The sequence below is a fragment of the Chiloscyllium plagiosum genome, chromosome 7, assembly GCF_004010195.1.
Source record: "Chiloscyllium plagiosum isolate BGI_BamShark_2017 chromosome 7, ASM401019v2, whole genome shotgun sequence".
In the NCBI taxonomy this organism is placed as follows: Eukaryota; Metazoa; Chordata; class Chondrichthyes; order Orectolobiformes; family Hemiscylliidae; genus Chiloscyllium; species Chiloscyllium plagiosum.
In genome coordinates, this window is record NC_057716.1 from 65331617 (window position 1) to 65347233 (window position 15617).

Below are 15617 nucleotides of genomic sequence, written 5' to 3' on the forward strand. Positions count from 1 at the left end.
ACAATTAAATTTAATAGAACAGGTATTTGTTTTCAGAACACGGTACATTATTCAAATATTCTAGGCTGCAAAACTATCTTGGCTATTGCCAAAATATATTGTCATAATTGAAAGGAAGTCACGACTTTAATACTTGAGACTTGCATGGACTTAAAATAGTTTTAAGATGGAGTCCTAACTTATGGTCTTATGGACATTAATGATTTAAAATAACTACTGCGATCATTTGACAAGCACAAACACAATGAAACTGGCTGCATCAGAATTACCACTTTAATCAAGAGTCCCTGAAACTCATTGAGATGTCAACAAGTTTGCAACACTTGTTTTATTGACACTTGTATGACAAATTCATGCTTTGGGAGATGAAAGATTATCTGTGGAATATTCAATTTGAAAAAAGATGATGGAGCTACATTTTGATTATTAAAATGAACCAGATGTCAGTAGCTTTGAGCAGCACAGAGAGAGAAAGCAACATGGACTCATAGCAGCAAGAATACTGAAAGCTCCTTTCTCTCCCTCCTCTCTTGACCTCAAAATCCAGTCCCTGGTGATTAAATAATAAAGAACAACAACTACTCACTGAGAACTCAAGATCTACAACTTTCACCACTGCAGAAGAAACAAAGTGACAGCTGAACAGTTAGGACTCAAGTTTAAAATTCAACATTCCAAATACTCAAAGAACTTTAACAGTGGTGACCTGTACTTTTGTGTCTGAATGGACATCCCCATTCTTTTTAAGATTGTTACCTGTTTTGTGTGTGGTTGATGTCACATTTTATTGTTTTTTTAGGCTAATAAAATTCCCCTTTTTTCACTCAGTAAAACTTTGGAATTTACACCTTTTTAAAAATGGAATGAATTAATCTTCAGTTAAAGTGTGACAGTGTGATAGATGTCTGCTTAAAAACAAATGAAAATATTTAAGGGCCTCTGGTTCTGAAATATTAACTTTGGTTTCTTTCCACAAATGCTGCTAGACCTGCTGAGATTTTCCAGAAATTTCTGTTTTATTATATTTGTGATCTACTAAGAGGAGTTTTAAAAGAGAGGAGCTGATCACTTCTCCTCATTTATTCATGTTAGAAATGGGGAGAAGTGTTGTTTTTGCAGATATAGAAAAAGCATACAGAAAAGGGGTACAGCAAGAGAACTATTAACTCTGCAGATATTTAGGGAAGAGTATCTCTACTTTTCAGTGTATAATTGTGGTTAATTAAATACTAACTTTGGTGTGTAATTATTATAGCAAATAAGTTCTTTTTAAAAATTATGTTTTCAGCAAAAAGCTGAGATAACCGAAATGCTTGGGCTATACAAAATGACACAAGTTAATGAAATGTCCGAGGATGGAATGTACCAGCAGAATTGATACAAAATGTTAAACCAAATCTTGATGTACTGTTGACAAAATAATGTGTGTGTCAGCACTTACAGAGAGGAAGGTTGCCAACCTGGGGAAGGAGGCAATGGGCGTGGAGCATAGATGGGTAGAGGCAAAATACTAAGAGAGATTGGGTAATGCAGGAGTCTGGAGAGGTGACTTCACGCAGCTCAAAAGTATAACTGTGTAGTAGTTTGAATAATCATCATTTCAATTGCTTTCTGCAATTGGGGTCCTTTCTTGCAAGATCGTAGAATAAATTGTCTTGTTTCCAGCTTTGGTGGACTCGTCTAAATTTTATTGAATTTTGTTTCTAACATTCATAATAATAGAATGAACCTAATACAAGAAATAATATATTCTGTTAATATCTTTAATAAAATATATCAGGGAACTTAATAACTGTAGTCAGTTGAATATAATTTAAGTGATTGTTAGTGTATTGGTTCTTCACTTTCTATATTATAGAACATTCACTTACAATATATTCACTACAATTAAAACAATCTAATGTATCCCTCTTCTGGAAGGAATTAGAATAACATCATGTAAGGGTAGTGATAACATACCCTCATATCCAATTTATGTAAGAGTTGTGCTGAAATAGTCTCTCAAGCAAGAAGGAAAAGTGATTTATGATCCTATTAACTAAAGGTTCTACTGTTCTTTATTTGAGAGACTGCTTTTATCTTCAATACAGATTTAATATTTACATCTACACTTGCTCTTTACAATTTGGAATGAAGGATAAGGTAAGATTCAATTCATTGCCTGGGATATATCCCATTAAACTACTACATGACTGGATAATACTTATTCTTCCACATGCCAATAGTGCTTGTTAGATGTTACCTGAGGTAGATCCATAATGAAGTTATATGCATTGGCCTCCTTGGCTGCTTTGATAATCTGATCCTTCGTCAAATTGTCACAACCATAGCAAATGTTTTCTTCAATGGTGGTAGCAAACAAGACAGGCTCCTGTTCAACAATTCCAATCAAAGAACGTAGCCATTGAATATTCAGAGAGCGAATATCATGACCATCCAGAGTGACCTGCAAGAACAAGTCAAATTTGTAACAACACAATGTCATTAATGCATTATGTAGTTAAGATAATTTAATGTAATATTATTGTTTCAAATATGATCTATAGATATTAATACTGTTTTTAGTAATAAAAATGAATATTTACTTCACTGAATATGAGATGATCCAAATTTAATCATAAATATGCATAAAGTTTTGAATATTAATTTTGCATAATAAGTACACAAGTTGCAACTTGGTAAGTAAAATGTAAACTAATATAAGATCCTCTTCTCATCCCAACATTTATTCATTCATTAGCTGATTGTTGTTTTGTAAAAAGAAATTACTTGCATTTACTGCAATACCACTCCTACCTTCAAGATATCACATTATACATAACAGCAAATAAATTATTTTTGAATCAAGGTCATTGTTTGGAGTCTTTTACATTTACTCAGATGGGGCCTTACTTCTATGCCATCTGAAACAGTGCAAAACCCCCTCAGTATTTCATTAGGTAATTATCCTAGGATGTATGTTCACATTCTCAGCAGATAATGAACAACTCCACATCTGAATGAAACTTTTACAGTTTGACTTTCATGTTCAGTTAAATGAAAACTGGTTGGGAAAGGAAGTATGTATTTTTACAGATAGAACCATTAATTTCTAATTTATGTTCACCACAGAAAAGGTAAGATAATGCAAATGTAAAAGATACTTCTCACTCTGCATTGCTATTGGATCTGATTACCTTGTCTTACATTTGTCAGTCTGAGAAATCTTCAATTTTTCAAGTATATAAAACTCACGAGGCCTGTATGCCTTGAAATGCCATCAGGGAATTCTTATTTTGTTCTTACTTAGCTGCTCTTAGTTCTTACACCTTATGTCTAAGCTTGACATATAAATGATGAATGATAACAACCCAAATACAGGAAAATGCAATTAGATGATCGTAAATCAGTGGCTGGAAATGCTGCACTGACACCTGTACAGTGGAAAACTAGCCACAGAATAAGGACAAGACCAGGAAGTGTAGGAATAAATTAGTAATCTGAGAAAATAAATTGTGTTTAAATGGCATACTGCAAGCATGAGTAGAAAGTGAACTTCTACATGTGAAAAAGTCATGGTGTATTCTGCAACTTATAATGTTCCAAGTGACTATGGCTGAAAACTATGTGAAATATTATCTATATGATAATAGACAGGCAAATATACATGTGATTTTCTATTCATTTATGATTTAATCAAACAATTTAAAAACGTACCATTCCTTGTTTAGGATCATAGAATCTCTGAATGAGCTGCACTGCTGTGCTTTTACCAGACCCACTTGGACCAACAAAGGCTGTAGTTTCACTTGCTTTAATCACCATACTAAGTCGATCAAGAATCTGGGAATTGTACGTACAATACAACTGCATAAAACTAGAGTAAAGACAAGTTATAAACTGCATGAAATAAAACAAATTAATCATTTATGTGGGCATGTATATGCCATCAAAGAGTAGATCTGTAATAATGGTGTGTCTTTAAATATTGATTTGTTTATAATTTTATTAATGAGCATTATAGGAATTAGCACATTCATAATGCTGTGAGAATATGCTGACTGTGGAAGAACAATCAAAGATGTTATCATACACTTCCTGCTCACTGGTTTGAGAATGCTATGGACGGCAGTGATTTGGTCATTTGTCCAAACAGACCATGCACCCACTATAACCTGTCAAGAACATTAAAGTGAAAAAATGTGTCATGTATGTTAGAGGTAGTAGCCCTGAATTCTCTCAACTGTAGCTCCATTTTCCCCACATCTAGTCCTGAAGACAGGTTACACCAGAAATATTGACTTCACCACCTCCTGATTATATCTGGCTTGCTGAGTTCTTCCAGCCTCCTGTTTGTCTACTTTGGATTCCAACATCTGCAGTATTTTTGGCTATAACTAGGTTTATACCACCGTGAAGTCTCAGCAAAAGAAGCTAACTTCAAGAACTTATCTGCCTCCCTCAAATGTGAACTCAGTGCTGTAGCTCCCTCTACCTCCACTTCTAGTCCTGAAGACTAGACTTGAAATGTTGATTTCACCATCTCTTGATGCTACCTGGCTTGCTGTGTTCTTTCAGCCTCATGTTTGTCTACTTTGGATTCCAGCATCTGTAGTTTTTTTTTGTCCATAGCTAAGTCTATACCATTGCAAAGTCTTTTCAAAGGATTCTCACTTTGAAGAAATTTTCTGCCTCCTTCAGACACAAACTCAGTGCTGTAGGTCCCCCATCACACATATCTGGTCCTGAAGATGAGTAATACCCAAAACATTGACTTTTCCACCTCCTGATGCTGCCTGTCTTGCTGTGTTCTTCCAGCCTCCTGTTTGTCTATTCTGGATTCTCTGAATGACTATTGTCCTGTTCTCCTGCTGTTTACATGAAGAACAGTTAATTATTTTGATCCTTGCGTCAGTAATTATTTCACCATGATTGCAAACAATATATCACTGATTTTGTGAAAAAACACACTAAACAAAGTGCGTGATTTAAATACCTTAACTTCTGGTCTGGAGGGGTAATTGAAGGTCACATTGTGGAATTCAATATCACCTTTTACTTTATTCAGTTTATATCCTTCTTCTGACATGCAGTCAATCTCAGGCTCCTAAGACAAGTAACAAAAGTTCATTCATTAATCTAGCTTGCTGAGTCCATAAGATTTTGTTCTGATTTAAGACCTGAATAATAATAATTGAACTCACTCGGTCTATTGTTTCAAATATATTTGTAGCGGCACCACGGCCAGAGGCAAATGTTTCCAAACAAGGAGAAGCCTGACCAAGATTCATAGCAGCTACTAGTACTCCCAGAAACACCTAAGATAAAATAAACCATTTATAAATGGAACCTTATCCTCTGAATATTTACGAAATAGGAAAATAAATCTGTAAAAGTAACTAGCATTAAAAGTTATTCTTATTTAAATTGATGAACATTACACTAATCTAATTTCATTGAGAGATTTGTGTAGTGCTCAGACACAACATGAAATAAACATCGCTCTACAGCGTGCACTAGAATAACCGGAACTGATGCTCACTGCAAATTGAGCCTCAGGCCTCACTTTCACACAATCTGGAAGCTTCAAATGTTATTCAAGCCTTCAATCAGGATCGAATGAATTCTAGTTATTTCTGAAGTTGAGCCAGCCCACATGTAACTGCTGCAAGAGATTGAGGAGCTGAGCAGGACAAGCAACAGCCTGCATACTTTTATGAAGCAAGGTGAGTCATTTTTTGGTACCACAGAAATAAAAAGGATAATCACCAACTTGTGGGGAGTTCAATGAAGGAAGTGGTTGGCCACCATAAACTAGTAAAACCGAATGAAGCGCTCCACATGTTTGCTCTGCCAAGTTTGGAGAGACAATGTTTGGAGGCCAGTTTGCATGATCTGTAATTTAATGCCTGTGTCAGGCAGGTACTCTGGATACTCAATGGTTCTCAGCACAATTTGAGGGAGACTGACTGCAACAGATTGGAAAAATTCATGTAAGATTTCATTACTTTTGAGTCAAAAACACTTGTGCAGTCAATTAGACAATTGAAATATAATGAAGCATATCCAGATATAATTAAATAAATCTGAAACAACTCTTGCTTTAAACGATTGATTAAAAGTTACACATTGAACTTAAAACAGCTAATCAGAAACATTTGTTTACACAATAGCAACATTATTACATTTGGCCTTGGTTCAAAAGTTTATTTTACATTCATAATAACTTCATCAAATGCCAATAATTGAATATTTTTCAAGAACAAAATACCTGTAAAAGACCTCCAGGTGTGTATTCATTCTGCTCTATAACCAGCTGAGATCCATACCAGAATGCTAGAGCATAGCAGAAGAAGATTATCATCCACATGTAGCCTGTGAAAAATCCCACTATCATGCCTTTCCTTACACCCCAGCGTTGAGCGAATATCAAGTTTTTGTCATATCTGCATAGTAAATTTTGAAATATTAAATATCTGTAGAGTACATGTAAACAATATTTTATTCTATCAATGCTTCATACTTTTCATTTGTAAATTATAAAAATATCTGTATAGAATGAGGAGAGTGGGATTATTTTTGTATAATATACACTTTAGATCCATCAGAAATGAATGAGTAATTCTTTCCCTAACAATTTTTAAAAATTAGATTATTTTGGTTTATTTAGTCTAATATCTAAAACAGAAAAGTTGAATTAAGTTCTGGACATTGGGACATTTCTTCATCACTGAACTTTTATATTTAAAAGTCTAAATTCTTATCTATTATCTAGACTATGGATTTGCCATCATTAATATAGGCTTCACTGTAAGTATCACGCAACTCTTTTTTCCTTGTTTATTAATAACTAAAATAAGTAAAAGGGCAACCTTATCATGGTAACTAACCTTTCCACTTCTTTTTTCTCACCATTGAATGCAGCCACTGTTCTTATAGATGAAAGCACTTCATCTGCAACAGCACCAGCTTTCGCATAAGCCTTTAGCCCAAGGCCAGTCAGTTTTGAGACAGACTGTAATAAAATTACATTTAATATTATTCCAATATGCCAATTATTTTCACCGGTAAAGCTTTTACTTGGATTATGTAACCGTATTAGGGTAATTTAAATAGTCAACAAAAGCTGCAATATATGTGTCTAATTGAGGTGTGTCAAGTTGATATGAAATTGACTGAAATTCTAAATCCCTTTTGAAGCCTGAATAATATATTCGTGCATTATTTTTATAGCTTTCTTTATTTCTTGCTGACAAACTATGCAACCACAGAAAAATCAACAAGAACTTAAAGATACAAAAGGGTTTTAGCAAATTTGCATACTTCTAACAGCTTTCAAAAATATCCTGGAAAAAAAATGCATGGGCTCTGTTTAAAAACCTTTGGCAAATCCAATTTCAGTGATTTTTTTTAACAAATTCAATTTATAACTTCAAGTACAATGTTTCAAGACAGAGGGGGGGAAAATGAAACAGACCTATCAGACTAACATAATTGGTAAGGAAGTTACTGTAAAATATTATTAGAGATAGAGTAATTAAACATTTGAACAAGTATGAAAGGTCATGTTGAGATTTTTACAGAGGTGATCTGACTATCTATGAATATTGTTGATAGGGATTTTCAGAAGATACTTGATAAAGCTTTTAGCAAAATGAGACCATATGAAATTGGTAGTGACATTAGAACATTGGATGCAAATTGGTTCAGAGGTAGAAGATAGAGAACTTACAAATAATATTAAAGTAGAAACAATATCACATGGAAGCAGGAAGTCACAAAGACATGTTGATTAAATTAGAACTCAATGTGAGGGATGGCAAGCTAACAAACTTAAAATCCATGCAAAGTAAATTGGAATATTTTATAAATAGTGAGAGCATAGAAATTGTAGAGGAGAAAAGAGTTTTGGATTTCCAGGTACATAAATCACCTCAAGCTAAATGACAAGTGTAAAATTTTATTAGACACAGTAGATTAATTGATCAGATAGACTTTATCCCAAGAGGACAGGAGTACAGTGGGGAGTAAGTCATGTTTCAATTGTACAGAGCCTTGGTCAGCTTCCAATGATTCAATTTTGATGCCATAGTTCAAGAAGATGTTGGCCTTAAAGAGAGTATAGCACAAATTCACCAGAACCATGCCAGAGTTAAATGATTATATTATGAGAACCATAATAAATTTGATTTGAATTCCCTTGAGATTTGGGATTATTGGGAGATTTAATTGAGGGACTTAATTAAGGATTACCTGAACAAGTGGACAAAAATGGAATAGCTGTTGAGCTGAAGGTCACGATATTAAATATTCTAATAGTGTTCAGAAGTAATATGCATTGAAATGGGAGATTGGTTGTTTTCTGTATTAAGATGGTAGTTGCCTTGAAAGTGTTTAGGACAGCATCTTTCAGGAACATTCAAACATGAAAAAGGTTACCATTCAGCCTGTCAAATCTGCTCCACCATCAATAAAATCATGGCTGATCAGATTTTAAACTCAACTCTATTTTCCTGCATATTCCATTAATCTTTCAGAGAAGTGTATTAAAAGAGTAGACCATTTGAATTTTTTCAGGATATATGTCAAATTCAGAGATAGCTTTGGAGGTCATATTGCAGTTGTACAGGACATTAGTTAGGCCACTGTTGGAATATTGCAGGCAATCCTGGTCTCCTTCCTATTGGAAAGATGTTGTAAAACTTGAAGTGGTTCAGAAAAGACTTATAAGGATGTTGCCAGAGTTGGAGGATTTGAGCTATAAGGAGAAGTAGAATAGGCTAAGGCTGTTTTCTCTGGAGTGTTGGAGGCTGAGGGGTGACCTTATCAAGGTTTATAAAATAATGAGGGGCATGGATAGAATAAATAGACAACATCTTTTGCCTGGGGTGGGGGAATACAGAAATAGAGGTTGAGAGGGGAGAGATATAAAAGAGACCTAAGGGGCAACTTTTTCACTCAGAGCATGGTACGTGAATGGAATGAGATGCTAGAGGAAGTGGTGGAGGCTAGTACAATTGCAACATTTAAAAGGCATCTGGAAGGGTATTTGAATAGGAGGGATATGGGCCAGGTGTTGGCAGGTGGGACTAGATTGGGTTGGGATATCTGGTTGGCATGGTCAAGTTGGACTGAAGGGTCTGTTTCCATGTTGTACATTTCTATGTCTCTATAATTGAGATTAGAGAATGGGATAACTGTTCAGGCAGCATCCGAGGAGCAGGGAAATCGACGATTCGGGCAAAAGCCCTTCATCTATTCCTGATGAAGGGCTTTTGTCCAAAATGTCGATTTTCCTGCTCCTTCGATGCTGTCTGAACTGCTGTGCTTTTCCAGCACCACTCTAATCTAGAATCTGGTTTCCAGCATCTGCAGTCCTTGTTTTTAACCCAATGGGATAACTGTGTGCTTTCATTGGTGTATTGGAATAGGTATTGCATAGCTTGCTATGTGAATGAAGCTGAATTAAGTATAGATACTTTCTGTTGCAAGTTCTCTGTTGATCTCAGGGATCCTGGCATGGTTCTGTGAGTTTGTGCTACACGCTCTCAGTTGATCTCAGGGAGACATGATATAAGTTTAGAAACAATTTGCATAAATGATGCAACAATTCTGTTTTACATGCTGCCTGATTGTGAACATAACAAATTTCCTTTGTTTGTTCTCCTGTTTTTAGTATTTGACTGTGGTGCGCAGGAGGAGAATCTACTGACAACACTGATGGAATTGTAATCCCATTCACTGAGGACGAGACACATAAAACTCAATTTTCAATGTGTTGCAGTATTAATGAATGGAATATGAAAGACAATTTGGAAAATGGAGAATTTATGTAGCAGTAGAATAAAATTCAGAAACCAGAGCTAATATTCAAATGGCTATTTGTGAAAATCTCAATAAGATCAATCATTTCTAAAGTATTGAATACAATTTTACCCACAATTAGATAATTGAACAGCTGTAACAATATTTTCTTGTTACTTCTCTGACAATCAAAAGCAGCTAAAACATACACAAGTTTCATTTGTATACAATTAAGCCAATGAACCATTATGCTATGATTGGAGATGTAGTGGACAGTGAATAGGGTTCCTTAGATTACAACAGGATCTTGACCAGGTGGGCCAATGGGCAGAGAAGTGGCAGATGGTGTTTAATTCAGATAAATACGAGGTGCTGCATTTTGGGAAAGCAAATCTTAGCAGGACTTATACACTTAATGGTAAGGTCCTAGGGAGTGTTGCTGAACAAAGAGACCTTGGAGTGCAGGTTCATAGCTCCTTGAAAGTGGAGTCGCAGGTAGATAGGATAGTGAAGAGGCTAGGACTGTTTTCCCTGCAGAGTTAGAGGCTGAGGGGTGACCTTATAGAGGTTTATAAAATCATGAGGGACATGGATAGGATAAATAGACAAAGTTTTTTCACAGGGGTGGGGGAGTCCAGAACTAGAGGGTATAGGTTTAGGGTGAGAGGGGAAAGATATAAAAGATTCCTACGGGGCAACTTTTTCACACAGAGGGCGGTACGTGTATGGAATGAGCTGCCAGAGGAAGTGGTGAAGGCTGGTACAATTGCAACATCTAAGAGGCATTTGGATGGATATATGAATAGGAAGGGCTTGGAGGGATATGGGCCGGGTGCTGGCAGGTGGGACTAGATTGGGTTGGGATATCTGGTCGGCATGGATGGGTTGGACTGAAGGGTCTGCTTCCATGCTGTACATCTCTAAGATATGTTGCATCTCTACACTTAGCACCTATTCACGCTGTATCTACTTTGGACTAGGGAGCTCCAAATTCATACAAATTATTCTGCTTTTCTTTAACCCTCTCCCTCTGTTTCTGGAATCCTTAGCCAAATTGATCTTAAAATGAATCAACCTACCAAATATCAATAGTGATTTGTAGTTAAATGTTCACACTCTAAAAGTTTTATTCAGCTCCAAAAATCAGAGTATGCTGTAAATACTCAGGAACTCTGGCAACATCTGTGGAGAGATATACATGGCTCAATCTTCCCAGTCCCTGAACAGTATAGGGCCATGGTGAGAAAGTTACATTGATACCAATGAGACTCATTTTGTAACCAAACATTGGATGGTGAAATTGGACGCTCACTACTGAGCATCAAAAGGCCTATGTGCAAAGGTTATTTCTCATGATCATCCTGTTTACCACCTAATCTCACCTCATCTTATACAGCTTCCTATCCTCCCATAGACTGGATTGAAACTAGACTCTGTGAATTCCTTACATGAAATTCAGAATGGTTACCAGCTCACTGTTTGTTCCTTTGAACCTTCACCTTAGACAGCAGTTGCCAACATACTCCCTGGCTCCATGCATCCCATCTCCATAGGTACTGGCATCCAGCATGTATCTGCATCATGGCACCATTGTCGCCTGTCTCCAATGCACTTCAATGTTGCACTTTGGAGTGCACTGGCACCTTTCGTTGCAATGCTGTTGCAAGGACACTTAATGTGCAGGGATGGGCAACCAGCTCATGATTTAGACTAGGATGCATCTTAGGCCTCCTCGCTTTCTTAGAACTCATTAACTTTGTGCATACTTTGATGCTCACAGCCTTGACCATTTGCACTTTTCTCCATCACCCAGAAATTATAGGCTCAAAGTGCTTTGTTTTGTCTTGCTATTTAACACAGACATAAAGCCAGGCATATTGTCATGGTTGTCAGCAGTCATCAGTGAAGGGCGCACATGTTGCTGTACAGGATCCTGCTGCATCAATCCCACACAAGTGCCAGCTATGTACACATCAAAAATGTTGCTTGCACTTCAACTAAGTGGCCATGGCTCAACGTCTGAGGGGACTATTCCTCACTCAAGTCAAGGGAGGCACCCTTCAGTCAGGAGGTCCCAGCACAGAAAGTCAACAGTGGTATCATTCTCGGGATTTGGGCATGGTCAGTCAGCTGCTTGAAACAGTCAAGGGTGCCTGTACCTCTATCGTCCAGGGATTGGACCATAGTTTTCCCCTGTGTCTAAAGCAACCAGTCCAGGCAATTACAGGAAGACAGTTGTGGAGCTTTACAAATATCAGCCATGGATCTGGTTGCTCATTATTTGGAGCTGTCTAAGTTGCTTAAGTGGGAGGGCCATGGTCAGTCCTGGGGTCTGTCCAATAAATGTCAAGGGGTGGGGGTTATCGAGGTGTGCTGCGTGAAGGGAGCTGAGAGACTTAATTGTTGTGTTTGGAGAATGCATGCCTCATTGCAGAGGTGGTTATATTTGTGAAGGGGTCAACTCAGTACATATGAGGGATGATGATAGAGCATTGTAGGGAAATGTGGTAATGCATGATAAGGGGTAATCAACAGTCAGCAGCATTCTGGCTTCAATGGGCAGCAAATAAGGAAGAGATCTGGCATATTTATGTGAAATGCATTGGCATAGGGCTGAGGCAGTAGTATGGGGTGATACTCATTTAGATAGATGGGTTGAGTGAGAATTTGGGAAAGTTTAAAACCTTTGGAGTTATTGGGGAAGGCCACCACAGAGAAAGTGTATATTTAGGGTTCCATCAACAGTAAGAGGCTGAGCCTGTGACTCACTGCTTGAGGAGCAACTGCTGTTTCTTTCCGTTGTGCTCTGAAGAAAGAATGCACAGTGGAGATAAAAATCGTTGTCAACGTACATGGAATGAGTGGGATAAACATTTCATTCTGTGACGGAGGGGGCTTCCATTTCAAATAATGTGAGACCCATTGTAGGGAAAACAGCATCACACAGATGGCCATACACGAAACCTGAAACATTCTTGCAAGCATTATTTTCTATATGAACTATGGCATGAATCTTCTGTGTTTAGTCAAATCCTTGCCTGAAGCACTCTTGACCTCGTCATGCAGCATCAGGGATCAATCCCTCTAATGGCAGTAATGCACAGCAATATTGTGAAGGGTGGAAAGTTTGACTCTGACTAACAAAGTAGCAATAACCTTCCATGTTCCCATAGTCTGCACATGATGCAGCAGCTGCTCCCTTCACAGCTTGGACCAAAGAACCACATAGTGCTAAGGATAGTTGGGATCTTCAACATTATAGTTACAGATAGACAGGTGTTCACTCACACAGATAAGGAAGAAAAGTGAATGTATATTGACAAAGGTAATTATGTGCTCACAATATATCATCAACTGTACCACCTGTGTGCTTACAGAAAGTCTTAATTCTCACACTGTCTCAGTACAGTTGGAGTGGAAGGAGCCAGTCCTTTGGTGGCATGCATTATCCTGGAAGTTTTGTTCAGCCAATATTAGGGGAGGGCATTTGTGGCTAGACAGTACAACCATGCTGGAAGTGTCCTTCTCAGATGAAGGCGTACTCTCCTCAGTTTGACCTCCCACAGGGCTGAAGGTGGTGGGCAGGATGGAGGCTCGACCATCACTGGAGTGTCCTCTGAGGAGACTTCTCAGACACTTGTCTGTGGCTCTTCCTCCAGATGGGTACCTATGGACACAGTTGTCTCCTTGTGAGGAACAGTCACCTGGAGTGAGGTTAGTGTCCTCTATCTTCTGTTACCTTGCTGTTGATGCTGGAGTGTAGATCTGTGCACATATCCAACAGACTCTAAGTGTGTTTGACCTGGCTGTCATGGCAGCTGCCAATCATCCCATGGAGGCAGCCAAATAGTCATGTGTCTGAGGCAGCAGGGTCCCAATTCACTACCCTTCCTGGATTTATGGCCCTGTTATAGGCCATTTTCTCTTGGAGTGAGAGAAAGGGAGGGATTGAGCAAAATGAAAATGGTTGGCACAGTTATTAATGTTGGTACAACTGGTACAAAAGTGCTGACATTTTCCAAGTGAGTGAGTACACAATGCAAAGGCTAAGCAACTTTAGTGGAGGCTTGTGGGAGAGGGAATAAGTGGGGAAAGATGCAATGTTCAATAGGAAGAGGGGTAGAACATGAAGTTTTGTGGGAGGTGGGATCAGCAGTACAAATCCAGTGAGTGAGTTAGTGAAGAGAAGATGTTGGGATTTATCCTGGCATAGCAGAGGAAGTCATTGACCTTCTTGTAGCATTGCCACATCTTTCTCCAGACAGTTGAGATTGCACTGACCTGGGTGGTAACCTTAGATAAGGTCAGCAGGGTCTGGTGTAGTGACCTCATCTACATGGCCCTCCACTGCTCCATCACATCCCCTAGTATTTCCATGTCCCTATCTGGAAAGCATGGTGTCAATTTCCTCTATTCCAATATGTCCAGGAAAATGTCTCGAACTATGCAGGACATCTCCGAACTGTCACAGCTTGACTAGATGCATGGCAGCTATGAAATATAGTGCCAGTGCTAGGAACCTCACGACGAGTCGGCAGTGTTGAGTAAATCCACCTACAGCAAGTTGGAGAATTGGACTAACATCAGACGACCAAGGTGCCATAGTCAAATGAGGTGAGTTTGGGACAATATGGTAAGAAAATGCATGGAACATCACAGAGAGAAACCCCCAATGAAACGCAACAAAAATGGCACTTAGCAGATTTCAGTTAAAGTTCAGCTCACAGCTGGGTCAGGGGTATAACAAGCCACATTATCTTTTTACAGCAACTATTTTCTGGTAAATGTTTGAAGTTCACTAAAATGTTTTCAGTGTGTTTGCGAATGAATGTATGAATAAATGTGAGTGAAGAGGTGAATAAATGCACATGTAAGTGTATGAGTAGGTAAAATGGATGGAAGAAGTGGTTCAGTGAGTAGTGTAGTGGCTAAGTGATATGTGAGTAGAATGGTAAATGGGGACTGTGACAGCTGGGAAGGTTGAAAGTGGCGAGGGTGACAGCAGTACAGGGTGATTGTTGAACTGGAAGAGAGGGTAGCAGGTGTTTGAGTGGAATACTGCTGAGTGAGGTCGTAGGTGGATAAAGTGGCAATGGCTATATTGCCAGTAGAGTTAAGCAGTAGGGTGATAAGGGTGTAGGTGTGTTCGGAGCAGTTGATTTGAGTAAGGAGAGGTTATCAGGTTGATAGCCAGTTATGTCAAGTCAGGTGGGTAAATGAGTGGTTTGGGCTAGTCTAGTTGTGTCAAGGGATGGGCAGCTAGAGGGAACTTGTCAGCAATGTTCCCTCTATTCCAAGTGGCTGCCCCATAGGTCTTGCATGGTGAACACGCACCAACACCATTTGCAGCATTGACTTCTGGACCTCAGAGGTTCAAGTTCTTTTATTTGAGCATTTTTTTTCTTGCTCAAAATAAAAATGAGCAAGAATGCTGTTTGTCAGGTTGAGTTGATGGAGTAGTCAAGTTAAGTTGGTTGGGAGGGGAATGGAGATCTGCGGACATATGCAAAGGTGCAGTTGTCCAGGAATGTTTACAAGAATTGGATTAGGATTTTCAGTTTACCATTTTCAAGGTAACTATCCAATTATCCATATTGCAACAGTCTGAGGACCCTCACTTTTAAATACCATTTTTCAGAAGGTCCTGGGGAACAGGGGAATTTCCCATTGGAATTACAGACCTCCTGGGCAATTGCACAGAGTCAATGCAATGGGTCTTCCAGACTTTGAAAGGTCTGGGCTATTTTGATCTCTGTAGAGACCAAGAAATTTACTTTAAGTTATAGAAACATACTTTAAGTTGTAGAAAGCTACTTAAAGAATCATGCACTGTA

General features: G+C 38.2%; 1 protein-coding gene across 1 annotated transcript in view; it reads right to left on the minus strand.

Annotated features, from left to right (window-relative positions):
- Window positions 1-15617, minus strand: part of abcb11a (ATP-binding cassette, sub-family B (MDR/TAP), member 11a) — an 84248-nt gene that overhangs the window by 27702 nt on the left and 40929 nt on the right. Inside the window, exons 10-15 of the mRNA XM_043693934.1 lie at window positions 6870-6994; window positions 6251-6425; window positions 5184-5297; window positions 4976-5086; window positions 3697-3822; window positions 2243-2446 (exon numbers count right to left, since the gene is read on the minus strand). Of these exons, the coding sequence (XP_043549869.1) occupies window positions 2243-2446; window positions 3697-3822; window positions 4976-5086; window positions 5184-5297; window positions 6251-6425; window positions 6870-6994 (855 nt within the window). The remainder of the gene's footprint in view (window positions 1-2242; window positions 2447-3696; window positions 3823-4975; window positions 5087-5183; window positions 5298-6250; window positions 6426-6869; window positions 6995-15617) is intronic.